Raw genomic sequence first — 20,718 nt, 5'->3', positions numbered from 1 at the left:
TTTGTTTGATCAATTCATAGGAAATGAATAGTTATTTTTGTTGTTTGTTCTAAATATTGTGTCAATATTTTGATAATTGAAAGATAAATTATTATTAATAGCTAAGCTAATTAATACAATTAAAATAAAAACTGGAATATTACCAAACCATGTACTCTGTCATGAAAATTAGTTTTTGAAGACATAAAACAAAATAAAACTGAAATGGGTATTTATGTGGGGAAATTTTGTTTTCAATTAATATTTATATGATACCGAAATTAAGATTAAGAAGTTATAAAATTAATTAAAAAAAATTTATGGTTTATAAGAACAATTGAGGCAGTTAAGTACTTTGAAACATATGATCATCCAAATAGGATTTATATTTATTGTCTTGAACATATTTTCTTCTTAATTGCATACATTTTTTTGTGTTGCATACTAATTAACTAGAACCAACCAACCAGATCAGACCGAGGAGAAAGAGAAAGACCTAAAAAGACCTTCACAGTGAAGATTCCAACCATGACACAGACTTCCAGAATGGCACGGTCTCTAGGACGAAGAGAGGCAAAGATGAGAGGGATAGTTCGTTCCCCTGCAGATGATACCCGGACGGATATCAGTATGCATATGGAGATTCACGATGGTTGGAGATTCACGATGGTTCAGATTCGAGCAGCTAAACTAGTTCCCGTAGGAGAATACTTTTTATATTCGTAGAATATGTAGGGATAGTGAAACTCATGTTCTGAAAATAATTACATGCATTTGTGTGTTAATAAAAAATTATTTATTTTATTTGGAAGGAATATGTAGGGGAGAAAAAAACTCATGTTATAAAAAAAAAATTGCAGACACAATGTTTTATTTTATTTGTATTTATTTGTTGATTGATTTTTGTTGCATTTATTTAATTTTAGTTTATTTGAAAATGTTAATAAAAAAAATATAATTATGTAGGAAACCTATCTATTATAAATTATTCTTGTCATATTAAAAAAAAATTACAATTCTTATTAAGAAATTTATTTTAGCAAGTAAATTTCCAATTTATATAAAATTTTATTTGTTTAGATTTAGTCTTCATTTTATTTCATTTTTTATAAAATTATTGAACCACTTAAATTCATATTCAACCTGTTTCATAAAAAATAACTTAGTATATATATTTAATATTAATTTTGTGGATTGATTTTTGATTTCTTCTTGTAATTTTATTTAAGAGTTTAAAGAGAAAAATACAAATTTCATATATGATTTTTTTTTAAAAAAAAATCTAACACAATTCTCTATCTTCAATTCTTCACAAGGCTAAGCCGGAGGAATGGTTTGGCTTGGTTAAGATATTTTCATAATTCAAGCAAATTAAATTTATTTATATATATATATAATATATTAAATTAAGTAATTTATTAATTAAAATATTAAATATTTTAATTTTTAATTATTATTATATATTAATAATCTTTAATATTCTTACAATCTCATTTTACTTTATTATTATTATATATTAATAACCTTTAAATTCTAAATTCGAATAAAACTTTAATTACTCTTTGGATTTGAGTTATTTAATAACCCAGTTATTTAATAATTGAGGATGATAATATTTTAGTATTTTTTTTAAAAATATTATACATAATTATAAAATAAAAAATAATAATTTAAAATAAAATGTAGTTTAATATTTATCTTAAATAATTATATGATAGCCATATTTTAGTCCATTAGACCCCAATGAACCTAAGAGGTACTATTTTGTGTTCCATGATTTTATTTTCTTTATTTATTAATATTTTGTTTCATTTACTATATTAGTATTGGTGTAAGTAAAATAATCAAACTAAAAAATCAATCAAAATAATTATAAATTATTTGAATATAGTGATAAAGATAAGTCCTTTATTTTGTTAAAAGTTTGAATTTACGAAAAAAAAATATATATATATTTAAATTTTTTATTTCTTAAACTTATTTTGATTTACTAATTTTCTAAAAATATTTTCAAAATTTTATTTCCAACTAGTTTTATTATTCTATCTTTTATAATATATATGGATTTTGACAAACCAACAATAACAGTAGGAATGAATTTTTTAACTGAAAAGCTCTTTAAGACACTAATTATTATAGATTTTATCACGAATTATTACAAAAACAGAAATAGCAAATTAGACAAACTATAAAAAGAACATTTAAAATGTTTTACTATTTTCTCCAATTCTAAATGACTAGCTGAAATCCATTTTCATGAATAAACAAAAGTAGTTAAAAAGATAGATTTGAGGAATGTCATGTTTACAGGATTAAGAAAACAAAGACAAATAATATAATTATGTTTACCAAAACCAGCAAACAGCAAAGAAACCAAGTTTATGCGTTTGCTAACCCTAATCGAGAAGGTCCGAAACAGGAGTCCTCCTAAACGGGTCAACCTGAGCCAACTGCGCGGCCAAACCCTTATTCGGAAATATATTATCCGCCTTCATCCTCTCTCTTATACCATAAGCTGGAACCTTTGCGTTTGTATAAGCCTGCAATAAAGTCTGAAACTGTCTAACCCTAGAAACATATCCTGATTGTCTCATCCTATTGAACATCTTCTCCGTATTATGTATGTCTCCTTTCTTCGCATATTCTTCCATAATAACCAAGAACGAGTGAAAAAGTGGCCTAGTTTGGTTCTGCTTCCCAGCTTTGTGCAATATAGAATCCGCCTTCTCTATTTCTCCGGCTGCGACATATAATTTTACCAAAACGTCCCAGGTCCAGGGACCAATTCGCAAGCCACTCTCCGCCATCTTTTTCACCAGATCTTTCCCTTTGTCCAACTTCTTTTGTTCGACGTAAACTTTGAGAAGTGTAGTGTACTGTTTCAAAGACGGATTCTTCCATTTCAGCTGCATTGCGTCGAAAACTGCCTCCGCTTCTTCCACTTTGTTCAATCTCCCCAAAGCTTCAATAGCTGCAAGCGATTCTTGGCTGGTGGGATTTTGCTCGCAAGCTTTCCAGATTCTCGACACTTCTTCTGCATCTTCAAGGTTTGCATAAAGAGGAAGAAGTACCTGTGCAGACCTACGAAGCTCTTTAATGTTGTCTCCTTCGATTTGTTTCAATGTCGCTATCGCTTTTTCTTTGAGTCCGCCGAATACGTAGTGTTTCGCGATTAGGGAGAGTGTTTTGGTATCGGGTTCAATCCCTTCAGATTTCATTGTTTCAAAAATCTGCTCCATCCCAGTAATGTCATTTGATTGACCTTTTGTGTCTATCAACATATGGTAAGTAAAGAGAGTTGGTTTGACGTCCTGTTTCTCCATTAAGAGGAGTACATCGGCTATTTTCTTCTTGTCAGTTCTCTTGTAGAGAAGGAGTAACTGGTTGCAAGAAAAGGATGTAATTGGAAAACCGAGGTCTTTCATTTTGTTGAAAACTTCTTCGGATTTGTTCACATTGGTGTTCATGACAGTGTTGCATAGTAAAGTTCTGTAGACTACTTCTCCTCTGAAAGAGACCGGAATCCTGTCAATGTAATTCTCAGCCTTATGGAGACCTTTCACCTTGGAAATCAGATCTAGTCTAGAAGCATAATCTCTCTCGACAAAATCAATCTGCTTACGCGATTCCAGCCACTCCGAGAACTGCAAAGGGTATATACCAATCAAAACCAACAATAGAAACCCGAAAATAACAATTATATAACCAATAGGAATCATCATTCAACAAGATTTAATGCAATAATAATACTTAAGATAAAAAAACTCATTTTGCTTCCTCAACTTGCATCAAATACTTGGTTTTGCTAGATGCACATTTAAAAATTGCTCAAATTACTAAATTGGCCAACAATTGAGTTCAAGGAGCTGCAAATTGTGTATAAACTAAGAACTAAACAGAGTTAACAAAACAAACTGACTAAGATAAGTAATTTAAGCGAACCCACCAGAGTATAGCTCAAGATTCTTACTTAAGAGACCAAAAATCTCAAGTTCGATTCCCATTTAGCAAGATTTGATACAAATTTTGTAAGCAGAATGAGCTTTTATCCTAACAATGAGAGTAAATGGATTCATGAATATGATGGCAGATTCCTAGTGCCTAGCAAGAAATCAAAAAAATTGAAGGATGTATAAATAAAGTACTAGGAATAACCTGCAAGGCCCTCCCATACATTCGACGCTTCCGAAGGTTAACCATAACAAAGTTTATATCCAACTTTTGCAACTCATTTCCATCCTCAATCCATTTGTCCATAGCATTTTCAACAGAAGAAGAATTCATAACAGATTTAAACAATGTCAATGCAGATTTCTTTTCAATAGATTCTTTGTCAGCTCCACGGACCTCATTTTCATCATACAAATCTAGTTCATTCGAATGTTCTTCTACAGCCTCATTATCATCATCATCTGACAAATCTGGTTCTGAAACTAATTCATCCTTATTTACTTCCCCACTAACCTCAACTAAACTACCTGTAGAAGATTCAAGTTCAGAGAAACCATCATCAAGATCATCTTCTTCATCCCCACTGTCTGTAACTCCTCCAGCCTGTGAAGAAAACATACACCTCCCACGGAAACAATCATTTGTTCCATGAAATCCCTTCAAGGACGTGTTTTCAGTCCTTATCATTTGAGGAAGATGACTAACAGTAGCAGCTTTGTCATCACTAAAAGTGGTTAATTCTGATTTAGCACATACAGCTCGAAAAGTTCTAATCCTGGACAATATAAGATTTATGTTAGCATCTTGATGTTCTCTAACTACCCTCGCATGAATAGCGAAGAACATACTTCCATTGAAACACGTTCAAGGTTCATAATGCTAAATTGGAATTCATAAAGGAGATAGAGAATCGAAGGTGATACCATACCTAAGAGGATGATTGAGACGACGAACCGCCCACATCTTGATCTTGAAGATTCAACAAATGGATCAGAAATGAAAAAGGAAGTGAGAGAAAATTACGATTGTTAAACCAGTAGCAGCCTTAGACCCTTTAGCCAGATCTCTTAAACCCTAAAACCCATTTCTTCTTTAATGTGTAATCGCAATTTATTGATGAACAATAAAGATTTTAAGTTTAAACAAAAGCGTCTGTAGCTCAGTGGATAGAGCGTCTGTTTCCTAAGCAGAAGGTCGTAGGTTCGACCCCTACCTGACGCGTTTTATTTTTATCCGTTTATTAAAAGTTTAGGGTTACATTTAGTGATGACTAGATAGTTGAGGACTAGTTTATAATTTTAACAAACCCTAATTTCTTGTCTTAGTTTATATTTTGTATGTCCATCAAATTACCAATCATTATGTGACAGATTAGCTAAGACAACTTGAACTCAATCTTTCTATGTAAAATAGATTTATAATAACAAATACAAGAATACAAAACAATGGGATCTTCAAGCCAAAACAAAAGGTAAACATTTTATATTATAACCCACAAACATTAATTGTGAATTTAAGGTAATAATTAGAAACTATAACTAATCACATTTAAGAATCAACAGTTATTATTTTCAAGTGTTTGAGCCTCTGGTTGTATCTGGGTGAAATGGAACTCAATTTGTAACCTATGATGAAGTGGAGTTGAAGAAGTTATTAAACCCTTCTTAATCTCTGCCTGCAATTCTCTTATTGGTATAGCAGCCAAGAACCTCTTTATATACTCTTTACATGATTCCTTCCCTTCACAAACAATCTCGGTTGAATCCTTATCGACAACAACTGGTTGTTCTTGATGATCTTCAACAGGTTTTTCCTCTAAAGATTGATGATTAGTATTGGGCAGTTGGTATATCTTGCTGTTCTTATCGAATTTCAAGATGTAAGCCTCGCGACAACCCTCTTGTAGCCTTTCACCTAATGTGTCAATTATGTAATAAGCTTCTTCCTCGATCTTCAGGATAAAAAAATGATCATTCCAACTGATTATATGAACTTGAGGGTATTCGTCGTTACTGATCTCATCCCATATGTTGTCAAATGACATTGCACTTTGCAAGAAATCAAATCTTCCTTCGGTTTCATCCATGTCATTATCTGGATGGAAAAACCCCACAAAGGATTTCTGGCTATTAACAGAAAGAGGACGAATTTTGGCTTGTAAAACAGTTTCTAGATCAAGATGTTTATCTGGAAACTTTTCCATATAGATCTCGTTGTTGCAGAGGTTTCTCCATTCTAATGAACCTTCTCTAATTAGACTGTCGAATTGTGACTTAATTGGCATGAGACCGCGGTTCTTCTGGAACCAGTCGGCTATAACAGCTACAAGGGCAGTACAAGCACTCTCACCTGCAGCTTTTTCGCTTCGTTGATCTATAGAAGCAAAGAAAACCTCGGTTTGAAGTTTCATATTTCCATCGCGGCTTGTTATCTCCATTTGTGACCAGCTGCCTATAGCAAAGTTATCATCTCCAAATTCAGATATTGGCGATTGATTTACAGTTGATTCTTCGTCGGTCTTGTACCACTAATAAAGCAGAAACAGTTATCATTTAGAAAATAGTTGTTAATCAACAAAATCTTGTAAGATTGGTTCAAACATGTGGGTAATTAAGAAAGAAGTTTATAGTCCTTACCCCGAAAGAAAGTGATTCATCAGAGCTTAGTTGTCGCCTATCAAAGTCAATATCATCCCCACCTTCTTCTCCATAAGCTTTCTTCAATAGAGGCTCTCCTTTTGTTTTAGGAGATCTGAAGTTCATCTTCCTTTTCCTCCAAGGCAGGATACTGCGTTTTGAGCTCTGTAACAAAGTAGTCTCTGAAACAGAGACAATGGAATCTTCCATACTCGAACAACAACCAACATCTGCTGCTTCCTTTCGGTGGCTATAATATACCCAATCTTCATCATTCCCTTTTATTCTCGTACTAGCTAGTGATCCATAACTAAACGATTTTCTAACAGTTGGATTCACTTTCCCTTCATCAGAATCCACTTTTTCAGATTCATCAGATGATGATTCAGAATCAAATGGGTAAGTATAGTCACCATCTTCACTTCTAACAGATGATTTTCCTTCACTGCCACCATCTTCCCCATTATAACCCTTTTTTGTTCTTTTTATTGAGACATAGTCAGTAAACATCTTTACCATATGGGGAGGAGACAGAACTATTGACCTATGAATTGAATCTGCAGAATCTTGAATTGTTCTCATCTCCAACAAACTGAGTGATATCTGCAACAAAAATGAACTTCAGAAATCTAGTATCTAAATCAAGACTGCTTGAAAAAAAAATGTAGACCTACCAAAAGTGAACCACACTGATCAGATGAACTGGCAGAGATGACAGGAATATTAAGATCAAACTCATTCTCATCAGCTTTAGAAGCAAATTCAGCAAGATTCAATAATGTTGTTCCCACAATAAACACCTTATTCTTCTGCCCTAGATTCAAGTTCTGATTCCAGCAAAATATTCATCAATTTCATATTCTCAACAGGATTCTATAACTATATATAAAGAAAAACAAAACAAAAAAAACTCACATTCAACAGTGTCAAAGAGATCTCCCAAGGATGGAAAACATTGTCTTTGTAACCAGAAATACCACATGCGCATTGAAACTCTTCCTCCCAATATACGACACCGTTTTCTCCAATCCTTCCCTCCTTAGTGAAATTCCTCTTAATAGTTCGTCGGAAAGGACTTAGGGCAAACTTAGATCCTTTCCACCTGATCTCCACCGTCATCTTCTTCGATTCCTCCGATTCCAGTACAATCGCCGGATTATACCTACGAACGACTAACCTAACTTCGAATTTCTTCGATAGAAGGGGCGGCCATGGCCGCCATCTCATCATCTTAACCACCATTAGATCGGTAGAGAGTTTGGCGAGAGAATTGAAGCAATTCTGTTCGGATCTTACAGAAATATATGAAGAAAACAGAACAGAGAATCCAAAGCTGTGTTGTGAGTAAAGATGACAAAAAGGAAGAACTTTGGAGACGACGACTCCGAGAAATGCTGGCGTTTTGAAGATGATGATGATGATTCGAATAATGCCGTTAATTACAGCTGGTATGCACTATTTGTAGAGAGAATAAACCAAATTTATGAAGCATCGTCTAGAGAGAGAAAGTGAGGGAAAACATTTTATTTTTTATTTAATTTTTGCTAAAAACAGAATAACTTTTCCGCCGGCCTTTTTTCATAGTTACTAATTTAGGACCGTTTGGTGGGCAAATTAAATAAAAACATTAAATTTTACTCATTAATGAATATAGATTGGGTATGAATTTAATTGCTTAATTCAACATTTTTTCAGTTTTTTCCTCGGTGTTATAAGAAAGATTATGTGGACTAAATTTTTTCAAATATATATTTTTATATGGTAATTTTATTTTTATTTTTTTTTATATTTAATTTTATCTAATAATTCAAGTACTTTTTTATATATAATTTATTTTTCTTATTTGTAAAGTAACTATACTTCAAATGAATTTTGCGTAACATAATTTAACAATAGAAAATTATTCTTGGTATTTTGTAAAAATTCAAAAATTATATTATTAGATTCAATACCGACCTAAAATATCAATATCTATGTATTCAAATTAATAATTCTGTATTGGCTTTTTAATCACTTTTTTAGTACACGGGATATTTTGTTTCTATTTATACCATTGAAATTTGAGTTGGTGTTGTGTTTTGTTTATGACGTTATTTTTTATAACTTGATCGAATTTTTTATCTCGAAATTTTGAGATCTGAATAATTCTCTCAACCAAGTGGATCATTTGTTGCTTATATATTTTGATTGGGTTGATGTTCTCAAGTTTATATTCAATCGCTGTCTTAACAACAAAGAAAATCAAATTATAAGATCGGGAGTTGTTTTCGTATTTTTAGTTATGAGTTCTTTGATTTGATTTTTCATATGGATGACATTTTACATGTACCGATTTGTACTATTTTGGCCATATGTATATGGTAAATTATTATTTGACAAAATATTTTTTGACGTTGGCTACCAATTATTGACTAAAAATAATTTCAACTGCCGTTCAGAATATTTGATAGATATTCTTTTAACATTGTTTCATTGGATTGTTCGATGTTCGATTTGTATGCTTCAACACTCATCATTTAGAAATTCAAATGAGTTTATCTTTGAAATGATTCTCAAAAATGTTTGTTATATCTCGTCTATTCCTCTCATTTGAATTAAATGAGAATTATTTTCTTATAAAAACAATACAGATTTTTTCGTGTTAAATATTTGGAAACAAATGAAATACATTATTATAATTTTAAAATATCAATTCAATATGAAAGTTGATAAGAAGATGTTCCACTTAAGTTGAATTATTGAGTTTGGAATGAAATGGGTCACGTTTTATGGTAGTAACAATAACACACTTTGAGATGTGGTTTGGTCATTATAATACTATATGGACATAATAATTTGTAGTCCATTTGTTGTTGTCACTTTAAAAAGGTGGATGATTTGATGATGGTTGACTTAACATGTGCACCACATGTGCATTTATACCATTACAAAACGTATGGGTCTTGTCATCTTTGCATGCTTCAAAGTAGTGGTTAGAATCACCTTCTTTTCACTTTTTATTTACACCTCATTATTATTATTATTTTTCATGTAAATCTTCAATGTAAAGCAATATAATAGCATGATGTATGATCACTTTCCTTTGTCATACATCATATTATCTCAAGTTTTTCATACAAAACTCATGACAATAATGGGTTTATTTCCTTTAATGTATGAAAGTTAAATACACTTTTATTTGATTAAATTATTTATTAATCTTTTTTTATTCGAGCGAACAAAATAGGGATATTCAACTTTGGAATCGTGCTAATTTAGATAAGATAATGAATTCAATTTTAAAAATATTTACTCTTCTTGGATACTGCTTTTGGGTGGGAAAGAAAAGTAGCTTTCTAGTGAAACTTTAATTATTTATCTCTATGCATAAGATGTACAAATAAATTTGATTTTTGTTTTGGATTTAATTGAAAATGTAACTCTTTTGTTTTTCATGTTTAATTACAAAAAAAATATCAGTATTTGAAAAAAAATAACCATTTATTTATACATGAATATTATAATCTAAACTTTAAAAAAAAAAACTTGCTACATAATGATATTTAAGTATGTAAGAAGTTTAATTAATTTAATTTATCTATTATTTGTTGAAAATCTTAATTATTTTTCTTCTACTACAATTTTATATATTATTAGAATATAATGGGAGTTTGATATCATTTTTCTTTTTAATAAGAAGATTCATCAAGTAAGGACAGCACAAGAACAAAAACAAAATGAATACATAAGTGGCAAAAACATAAAAACTCATATCCACAATGTTGCATGTCTAGTATAATCTAAAATACTATTATAGGTTTTTTTAAATGTTAGATATGAATTTTTTTTTCTAATGAAAAATTTCCTTTCTTAAAAGAAGATTTACCCCCTTTTTTGTAACTATTTTATGTAATATTTTATTCCACTATGTTACTTTTGGAATGACAAATCTAAAGGGAGCTAGAAATGTTTAATGGCAGACATAGACTTGATAAAAAAAAAACACCAACAAACAGTCAACACCAATACACCATAGATGCATGGTTAATCAAAGTGAGGTCACTATTCTCTATATAAATATATCTTTATTTGTGAGGTTATTAATTAAAAAATATGGTTTTTTAAGATCTTGTTATATATATATATATTTTATTTTACCTAAATACTCGAATATCCCATCTACTTTATTTTTATTAATTAAATCACCATTTTAAATAAATATCAAAATATTCTATTATTTAAATATTTAATTAACTGTACTGTTATTTAAGGGTAATTAAGTAATTATCTTTTTCAAAAATTATATTTTTTATTTTAAAACCAAATTTTATAAAAGAACCAGACAGAATTCTAAGTGAGATTATCCATGCCCTACTAAAAATAATTTTATTTGTGAGGTTATTAATTCTTATTTATCATTTTGTTCCTATGGGTGGATCCTAATTTGCTGGGACCATATTTTTAAGGATTTTGGTTCATTTTTTATATATATAAGGTTTAAATTATTAATGTCATTTTTTTTAAATATCAAATTATCAATTACAATTTATTTCTTATATATTTAATATTTATGTAGATACATAATTAGGGGGACAATAGATGCACGGCATACTTGATACGGTAGTCGAGTATCTCAGTCGAGTATCTCGGGTTCGAAAATTTTAAGTCAAGTTTAGGGTCAAAATCTGGGATGAGGAGGGAAAATATTATCCGATTGGTTCGAAGTTGGAATAAGAAGTGTGGAACTCAAACGACTATATTAGTAAAATTTTTATATATTTGTTTTTATTTGTTAAGTTTAATAGTGACTTTTCACATTTTTCACATTATTACCATCATTCTAATAAATATATATAATATAAATTTGATATTATTAATTTTAAAGTTATTTATATTTAATAAAGTTATATTTCACACTTTAATCGGATAATCCCCTAATACCGGTCAAGAATCAGATATATGACGAATCGGAGATAGTTATAAAAAATTAGAAATAGATAAACCCGTCGGAGTCAGATAGTAAAATAAAATTCGGATTCAAAAATGAGTACCTCACCACCCGACAAGTACTTATCCGTTTTTATCCCGTCTCTATATATATAACACGCTATTCCCTTGAATTTGTGTAAATTCTTAAAATTGAAAACATACCAAATTCATTTTGAATATATTTAAAAATTTTGATTTTTCTTTTTTATTATCTCTGTAAAGTGTAAATTATGATCTCATTTAAAAAATAGTCAAATAAATATATGTTATATTGTTTTATTTTTTATTACATATTTGTATAGTTTAATTATTTCACTACACATTAATGTTATTTATTATTGTTAATGTAAATTCCTCAAAATTACTAGATCTCTCTCTTGACTGTAATTCTATTATAGAGAGAGGAGGGGGAGGGGAGATCGGCTGGCCGGTTGTTTCGCCTGAATGCGAGCAATCAACTTTTTCGGCCGAAGGCCTATCATTTTCCTGGACTCGAATCGAAGCTTTTCTGCAGTAGGCTTCTGTACTGTGGTGAAAAGAACAATAATCATCAGCAATGGCGCCGCTGGCGCTGAAAATCAGTGCCTCGGTTTGGTTCGAGCTCTAGGTCTTTCTCATCAGCAAACAATTTACGTATGTTTCCTATTGCTTTATGTTTAGCTCATGGACGGAATAAAATAATGTAATAGAATTTGATCTTGAACATTTGGTTCCTTTTGCTTTAATACAGACTTTAATCAAACTTCAATTGGAGGTTTCATGAGTTTTAATTGAGTTTTTCTTGACCTAATTTCCTCTTTCACTTGATCTTGTGGCTCGTAGTTATAAAAAGATAAGACAATTCTTTAACTTTGATTTGCTTTTGAGTTTTGTCTATTGGAATCCATCATTCTTTCCCTATGCTGGTTCTTAGTCTGTATGTATGGAAGATGGATGTCCATTGTATAAAGTGATAAAGTTACAAGCAACAACGGGCTCCACTTGATAATAATAATAATAATAATATGGATGGTCTTACGTTAACATTACAAAGATCATGGTATTCGTGTGGCCATTTTGTAGCCTTTTATTTTCTCGTTGGTGGTAGATTGTATAGACATTCTATAATTATTGATCACTATTGTCTCCCCATTTATCTGTCCAATATAGCATGTAACCAGGCCGACAGGAGGAATCAATAAATGGCTTCGCTGGTTGCCAGTTTCGGTTCATAGACGGTTAAATGATATCACGAATCTAACGTACAGTGACTTAAAGGCTCAAATGGCTTTTGGCAGCATGGTCTTGCCGATTTCAGCTGCAAAAAAGGGTAATGAAAGTATAATGTGTTAAAGTCTTATTAATTTATATTGCATTGTGAGATTCATTGTATGAGAATCCTGTTGCACTTTGGCGTTTCAGGTTATTCAAGTTCTTTAGAAGCAGATGCAAGAATGACTTTTGAAACAAGTATGTTCAATTCTTGCATGATGCCTAAACTTTATTGCTGGTCCTTGATAACGTGAAGTTTCCTCTTTTTGGTTTTTGTTTATTCTTTGGCTCCAATGGTGTCTGTCTTGTTCATTTTTGTTGAATTTCTTGATTACAGCTTCATTTTTGTGTGTGTGCTTATTTGAATACTGTGATGTGTATCTTATTTCATCTTCCATTAAGTTTCTAATTTATATTTGATTCAGTTAGGGATGGGCCAGTGCTAGTGGTAGCATCTGGAAGGGATACCATATCTGTTGCAAGTTCCTTAAAACGGTTAGCACCAGAAAGCGTTTTTCTTGTTCAGGTTTGAGATAATATAAAATTTTCATTCTTAAACATATTGTCACTTACTGAAGTAGGATTATTCACAAATGAGTTTTATGATTAATTTTCTTGTATACCTTAATAACTACTACCACCACTTTGTCGTGTCCAAACTAGCTTACTGTTATAATGATTGGCTTCATTTAGAAACACAAGTTCATCATTACCTTTTTATGTTCTTGTTCAGATACAACACCCTAGGTCACGGATGAACAGGTTTGATCTAGTGATCACTCCTCGTCATGACTATTATGGTTTGACTGCTCAAGGACAGAAAGAAATTGCTTGGTTTCTTAGGTGGTTGATAACCCCTAGTAAACCTGAAAGACATGTGGTATGTGCCCTGACTATACATACACGCAAAATATATGTCCAAGGTGTTTTGAAGAACAAAAGGTCCTATTTCCCTCGAAAATGATCCCTAGGTTCTCACTATTGGAGCTCTTCATCGATTTGATTCCACTACACTTGCCGTTGCATCTTCTGCTTGGCACGATGAATTGGCTTCTTTGTCGAAACCCTTGCTTGTAGTGAATATTGGAGGGCCCACAGGTAATCCCGTGCCTTATATAGATCTTATCAATCAATTGATCGAATGAATCTTGGACTAAGAGAGTGATCAAATGTTCGGTTTCCTCTGAAAACTCATTATGTTTCTTTGTTTTTTCCACCATAATTACAGGAAATTGTGAATATGGGACTGAACTTGCAAATGAATTAGTGTCATCATTGAAGAAAGTTATTTGGAGTTGTGGAAGCATTAGAATCTCATTTTCCAGAAGAACTCCGAAAAAAGTATGCTTGAATAATTTTCCAATCAAATTATCCTTTTGATAAGTATGAGTTCATTCATTGTTTGTCTATGGTTGGAAGGTGTCTGATATTGTGATGCAAGAACTTGGTGATAATCTTAAAGTTCAAATCTGGAATGGGAAAGGTGTTTTTCTTTGGTTCTTAGTTGTTGTATATAAACAAAATGTGTTGAGATTTCAGTACCAGTTTTTGTATATCAGATTCGAACCCGCACCTTGGAAATCTTGCATGGGCCGATGCATTCCTTATTACAGCCGATTCAATTAGCATGTTAAGCGAGGCTTGTAGCACCGGGTATGTATGGTAGGCTTTGTTTGATTTATATAGATTTAAATCTGTATATAATTTTAAAAAAACATTATTCAGGAAACCCGTTTATGTGATTGGGTCTGAGCTATGTAAATGGAAGTTTTCGGAATTCCATAGATCTCTGAAGGAACGAGGTGCAGTAAGAACTTTCACTGGAAGAGAAGATGTGAGTATTTATTTCATAATGTGAAGGATGTTTTAGATTAGTTTAATGATTTTGATTTGATTAAATTTCTGCAGATTTCGAATGTTTGGAGATATCCTCCATTAAATGATACAGCAGAAGCAGCAAATCGAGTAGTTGAAGCACTTGCAGAAAGAGGATTGGTTTTGCATCCATGAAAATTGAGAATTATTGGTTTAGATTCTTCGTCTCAGTCCTTTCTTCTTCCTCAGTTTAGTTTTTTTTCATCAATAGTTCATGCATATTAAAAAAAAAAAAAAAATCGTTTAAACAAAATGAAAAATCATGACATAAAAAAAAAAAAAAAGTCACAAAATGTGAAAATAAGAAAAGAATACAAATATGGTGTAACGAGTAGATCTTTGAGAAAAATGATTAATTCATTATATGTATCATTGAAATGTTTTTGAGTCAGATTCAAACCCTAATCTAAACTCTAAAAGGATTACCTCAAACTTTGGGGGCTCTATTTTTATTTTACATTTATGTTATATTCAAATATAAAATATCATAGTTTTGTATTTAAATTATCCGTTAAGATAGTCTATAAGACTTATGGAGCTGCAACCCAAAATAGGATCAGCAGCTCCCTCCAATAGTACGCCAAAAATGGGATATCCCATACTCCCCTCCAAATCAAATACTGCATATGCGTTGCTACTGTAGCAGATCGCATATATATATTTTTTTTACTTTTTAGCCCTTGAACTTTTATTTTATTAATTTTATATATTAAACTTATTTATATAATTAATTTATATATTTTATTTATATTTTAATTTATTTATATTTTAATTTATTTATATGTTTTATTTATTTATATTTTATTTTTATCTTATATTTTATATTAAGTTTATTTATATAAATATTAATTTAATTTATATAATATTTTTTATATAACATAAATTTATAATATAATTTAAAAAATTATAATAATATTAAAAAAAATTACTTTGATATATATATATATATATATATATATATTATTATATATAATTATAAAATTACCAAATACATTACAATAATACACAAAATACAAATTACTTCATAAACTAAAATAATACATCAACACAACAAAATAAAAATATTTTTAAATTTTTGTAATTTTAATTTGTTCGTGTATTGTAATTTTTGAATTTTTAATAAATTTTTATAATTAATTTATATTTAAGTTTAAAATATTTAAATGATATTATAATATTGTGGTGTAATTTATAAGTTTGTAAAAGATATGGGTGATATTAAAAAGTTATAAAAGTTGATGTAAGAAAGAATATTATAAGAATATTCTTTTGGGTTTGAGAATGAGTTTTTCGGTTGGAGTAAAATTACTGTTTAATGTGACATTTACACCAAAATGAGTTTGAAAATGGGTTTTACGGTGAAGATGATCTTAACATATAATAGAGGAGCTTTTTTGAATAAAAGCGTAGAGATGTCATACTAGTTCTTCCTATTAAAAATATTATTGTATTTAAATTAAAAAAAATAATTTAATTTAATTGGATAAATATTTTAGCAATATTTTTTAAATTGAATTCTGTAAAAAAGAAAATTTTGAGATCCAGCACTTTACAAGATATACGGTACAATAACCCTATAACGGGTACTAACTAAACCATACAATATATATATATTGATTATTCAAAATCAATATAATCAATATATTAAGATCTCGAAGCTTCAAAATAATGAAATTTTTATGTGTGTATTTTTTATTTAATTTATAAATAAATAAAGTGGCAAGAAAAAATAATAATTATTAGCACAAATTGTATCTCGTGGCCTGTGATTTGACTCTGGGTTTGGTTTGGTTTGTCGATAAAATTCCCTTCTTCTTCCTTTGACCGTCAATTGTTTATTTCAACGGCTAAGATCTCTCTTCCCAAATCCCGCTGGCCATTTTCAATTTTCATTACAGGATTTGACAAAATAAAAAACAAAAAAGAGAAAGTCAATTCCCATCCAATCATCTATCGCCACGTGTTCAATCACATGTTCCCACCTCTTCCTTTCTTCCTTTTTGGTCTGCTCGTTTTCTCACTTGCTTCATCTCTCCCAGCTCATACAGAGAAAGCGAGAGAGATAAAGATTGAGAGAGATTGAGAGGGATAAAGAGAATCTTCATAAATATATATATATATATGCGCATAACGATTCACGATCTCAAATTCATTCTCCGGATCTGATTTTCGATTTGGATTTCCATGGATTCTTTCACCTTAACTGTATACTCTCAGATCAGGACGACAAGGTAGGAAGCTAGGTCAGAAACAATGCCGAGACAAAATTGGATGGCGGAGGTACTTCTTCCAGGATCATCTAAGACACGGAAAAGAGGATGTTCTACATCTTCGTCTTCCTCCTCGATTCTCATTCGTAAACCTCGTGGATCGCGATCGACAACGCCGGCGCCAACTTGGAGGATGACTCCGTTGCGAGTGCCGCGGAAATCGCCGAAATATGCTCAGTCTCTTGGAAATGCCGCCTTGAGGTCGAAACCTGTGTCGGCGAGGAAACTAGCGGCAACTCTATGGGAGATGAATGAAATACCATCGCCGTCTGTTACTGTTAGGGGAAGTTTGAGTGGAAAGAAGTTGCCGATGAAGAAGGAGATGAAGTTAAGAGAGAAAATAGGTTCGACGACGGCGGCGGCGGCTTGGTCGGTGCATTCTGGTTCACTTCCTCCTCATTTGTCTGATCCATCGCATAGTCCTGCTTCTGAGGTGAGAATATATCTCTAATTCTGTTCAAATTGTTTTCGATTTTATATTCATTGTTTGTCTGCCAAATTGGGACAGAAAGAGAGATTATATTCTTATGTTGGTAGTGATGATGGGGCATGGTTGGTCCATTATTGATATTTTATTTATTGGAAGAAAGTGTGTGATGAATTAGCTGTCAATATTCTAATCTTCACACTCATGTTCATAATCTTGATGTTTTCATGAACAATGATTTTCATACTCATCATGTTCATAATCTTGATGTTTTCATGAACAATGATCTTCATGCTCATGTTCATAATCTTGATGTTTTCATGAACACTGATCTTCATGCTCATGTTCATAATCTTGATGATTTTGATATTTTATTGGAAGAAAGTGTGTGATGAATTAGCTGTAAATATTCAAAATCTTCACTCATGTTCATAATCTTGATGTTTTCATGAAGAATGATCTTCACACTCATGTTGTATTGATATTTTATTGGAAGAAAGTGATGAATTAGCTGTAAATATTCAAATCTTCACACTCATGTTCATAATCTTGATGTTTTCATGAACAATGATCTTCACACTCATGTTCATAATCTTGATGTTTTCATGAGCTATGATCTTTCACATTCAAGTATTTTGATATATTATTGGAAGAAAGTGATGAATTAGCTGTAAATATTCAAAATCTTCACACTCATGTTCAAAATCTTGATGTTTTCATGAACTATTATGATCTTCACACTCATGTTTATCCTGTATTCTGATATTTTATTGGAAGAAAGTGGACGAATTAGCTGTAAATGTTTAAATCTTCACACTCATGTTCATAATCTTGATGTTTTCATCAACAATGAATTGCAGAAGATGGATAGGTCTGGAACTGGTAGCCGATTCAGGAAAACCCCTTCAGTTTCTCATAGGGTCCGAATTGCAGAGAGCAATCTCGGCATCATTGATTCTCTTAGCAGTGCTAGCTTAATGGAGGTAACTCTAATTCAGCTGATGATATCCTTTTCGAATTACAATTTACACTATCCTTGATCTTGATAGGTTTATGCAGCAATCTTGTTGTTTGATGAATTGATACATTGAGAACCATTGTTTAAATTGAGTAGTTCTAAAGAGTTAAAAGATTGGTATATTTGAAATGTAGGTTGAGACCAGATCTAGACAACAAACTACAACCGGTTCGACAACTGGAACAAGAACTACCCATTTGAAAGACGTGAGTAACGCCTTAACAACGTCAAAAGAGCTACTCAAAATAATCCACCGCGTTTCATCCCACGACAAGCAACAACCGTCGACAAGTAATTCCCTCGTCTCCGCGCTACACGCAGAACTCGAAAGGTCTCGTTTGCTCGTCAATCAACTGATCAGCGAACAACGATCTGATCAGAATGAGGTCAATTATCTCATGAAGTGTCTATCAGAAGAGAAGTCGTCTCGAAAAAACAAAGAGCATCATGCAGTTAAAGCTGCTATCGAATCCATTGCAGAAGAACTTGAGATAGAGAGGAAATTGAGACGTCGATCCGAAAGCTTGACCAAGAAACTCGCGAGGGAATTGAACGAGACTAAAGCAACCCTCTTGAAAACCGCGAAAGAACTCGAGAACGAGAAGAGAACGAGGGAGATCATGGAAGAAATGTGCGAAGATCTAGCCTCAATTCACGAAACGAAAAACGTCAGACAAAAGAGTCGCCCCGTTCCGAATCAGAATGAGGAGAGCGGAGAATCGAGCGGGAGCGAACTAGTAAACGACAACATCAGCATCAAGAGCTACAATCCTCTTTATATCAAAGAAAGGAAATCACATTCTAGTAAAGAATATCATAAAATGGCATCATTTGTTCAAAGAAATGCATTGGATGGAGTTGAATTTGGTGATATGAATGGCGAAGTTCTTAATGATCCGAGACACAGTTCTTATACAACGGAGACGAAGGGAGTTGGGCAAAGGAGAAGAAGTTGTGGGGATAAATTGGGAAAGGGGACAACAATGCCAACAAGAAGAGATCAAGTATTGCTCAATGCTAGTTTATTAGGATCTTCTAAACCGATTCATCGTCTTTCACAAGATGGTGGTTCGGTTCAAGACAAGGGTCGTGGGTATTTTCCGAGGCTAATAAATGGGCAAGTTGAAGCTCGAAGATCAAACAGGCGAGAGTTTGGGCAGTGAAATGAATCGAAGCTTCTGGCTTCGTCGAGTTTGTTCTTTCTTTTTCTGTAGAAAATCTTGGTTGGTAGTATAAGCCCAATTAAATGACTTTATTGAGATGTTACTCTTCTCCTTCCTTCTTAATGTGAAATGTGGATGATTTATTTGAATTTAACAAAATTGACATGAATTATTATTTGTTATTTTTGGAAAAGGATACATAAAGTTGTAATTAGACTCCAAATTGAGATTTCATATGAATTATTATTTAATGTAAGTCATAGGACCTTTTAACATGTGGTAAAAGAGAGAGCCAACCAACTCATTATTATTGGTAAAAGCCTGCAGATTCAAATATAACTTTTGTAAATTGGCTGTCAATGTCCCATTTGATATAATGTTTTAACAACAATTTCTTAACCAAAATAATTTAGAACTTATTGGATTGTTGCTTATAAAAAGAGCGGTAAATACGTAATATGGGATGATCGTATAAAAATTTATTTTTTTTAATTCTCGGAATTCAAGTCAACCGAATAATCGACAAAAATTGAAGATTCAAAATTTATTTAATATGATTAATCGTTTCAACTTATCTTTCTTGTTTTTTTTTATTTCATCAAAATTATTTGATACAAGCTAAAATTTGTTTTGATTTTGATATACTTAATCAATTTTATTTGTTTTAAATTATCAAAGTTAATTGCTATGTTTGATTTTAATCGCGATTTATTCATAATTACAAACTGAACCAAACTAAAACAAAATTTCTCATAAAAGAAAATGAGAAACTAAAAAAAAATCCAATTCATTGTCATTGCATAGTAGAACCCTAGGTGGGTCCAAAATATTAATCATATAATAGTTAAAAAATGACATAAATTTACCAACCAACTTGAACAATTAATTATTATACCAACAAACCTGTTAACACTAAAGTCAATGGAATCATAGTCAATTATGTACAAAAAAATCATCAAAGTCTAGAGAAGAAAAAAGGAGAGATATTTATCTCATCTAAAAATGTCACTAAAAAACTATCAATTAATTTTAATAAACAAATACAATACATGAAAATATAAAATGTGGTATATAAGTGTGATCTATTCTTTCTTCCTTTTTTAATTTATTTATAACAATAAATGGAGTATGTTCTCATGTTCTCCCTAGGAGTAATTCAACAAAATGAAAATCAAAACAA

General features: G+C 31.4%; 4 protein-coding genes and 1 non-coding gene across 5 annotated transcripts; 3 read left to right on the top strand and 2 right to left on the bottom strand.

Moving 5' to 3' along the window:
* Positions 1 to 2,161: 2,161 nt before the first annotated feature.
* LOC124934011 (pentatricopeptide repeat-containing protein At1g80270, mitochondrial-like) lies at positions 2,162 to 5,002 on the bottom strand. Its single transcript, XM_047474466.1, has 3 exons — positions 4,859 to 5,002; positions 4,135 to 4,705; positions 2,162 to 3,623 (listed from the first exon to the last, which is right to left on the bottom strand). Exons 1-3 carry the CDS (start codon positions 4,891 to 4,893, stop codon positions 2,376 to 2,378), a joined length of 1,854 nt encoding a protein of 617 aa, XP_047330422.1. The 5' UTR covers positions 4,894 to 5,002; the 3' UTR covers positions 2,162 to 2,375.
* Positions 5,003 to 5,078: 76 nt separating this feature from the next.
* TRNAR-CCU lies at positions 5,079 to 5,151 on the top strand. The gene has a single exon. It is a non-coding gene; the product is annotated as a tRNA-Arg (tRNA).
* A 227-nt stretch (positions 5,152 to 5,378) lies between these two features.
* Positions 5,379 to 7,994, bottom strand: LOC124936595. Its single transcript, XM_047477108.1, has 4 exons — positions 7,482 to 7,994; positions 7,241 to 7,393; positions 6,567 to 7,169; positions 5,379 to 6,457 (listed from the first exon to the last, which is right to left on the bottom strand). The coding sequence occupies exons 1-4, from the start codon at positions 7,806 to 7,808 to the stop codon at positions 5,486 to 5,488; spliced, it is 2,055 nt and encodes a 684-aa protein (XP_047333064.1). The 5' UTR covers positions 7,809 to 7,994; the 3' UTR covers positions 5,379 to 5,485.
* A 3,900-nt stretch (positions 7,995 to 11,894) lies between these two features.
* LOC124935923 (mitochondrial fission protein ELM1-like) lies at positions 11,895 to 14,816 on the top strand. Its single transcript, XM_047476365.1, has 11 exons — positions 11,895 to 12,167; positions 12,684 to 12,843; positions 12,936 to 12,983; positions 13,211 to 13,311; positions 13,519 to 13,665; positions 13,757 to 13,883; positions 14,014 to 14,126; positions 14,205 to 14,268; positions 14,345 to 14,438; positions 14,511 to 14,619; positions 14,694 to 14,816. Exons 1-11 carry the CDS (start codon positions 11,979 to 11,981, stop codon positions 14,793 to 14,795), a joined length of 1,254 nt encoding a protein of 417 aa, XP_047332321.1. The 5' UTR covers positions 11,895 to 11,978; the 3' UTR covers positions 14,796 to 14,816.
* A 1,645-nt stretch (positions 14,817 to 16,461) lies between these two features.
* On the top strand, positions 16,462 to 19,731 carry LOC124936863 (uncharacterized protein At5g41620-like). The gene is made up of 3 exons (XM_047477390.1): positions 16,462 to 17,363; positions 18,218 to 18,340; positions 18,510 to 19,731. Exons 1-3 carry the CDS (start codon positions 16,914 to 16,916, stop codon positions 19,536 to 19,538), a joined length of 1,602 nt encoding a protein of 533 aa, XP_047333346.1. The 5' UTR covers positions 16,462 to 16,913; the 3' UTR covers positions 19,539 to 19,731.
* The last annotated feature ends 987 nt before the right edge of the window (positions 19,732 to 20,718 follow it).

This window comes from Impatiens glandulifera, chromosome 4, assembly GCF_907164915.1.
Source record: "Impatiens glandulifera chromosome 4, dImpGla2.1, whole genome shotgun sequence".
Lineage (NCBI taxonomy): Eukaryota > Viridiplantae > Streptophyta > Magnoliopsida > Ericales > Balsaminaceae > Impatiens > Impatiens glandulifera.
The sequence above is the reverse complement of the archived record's forward strand: the minus strand, read 5'-3'. Positions and strand labels throughout refer to the sequence as shown.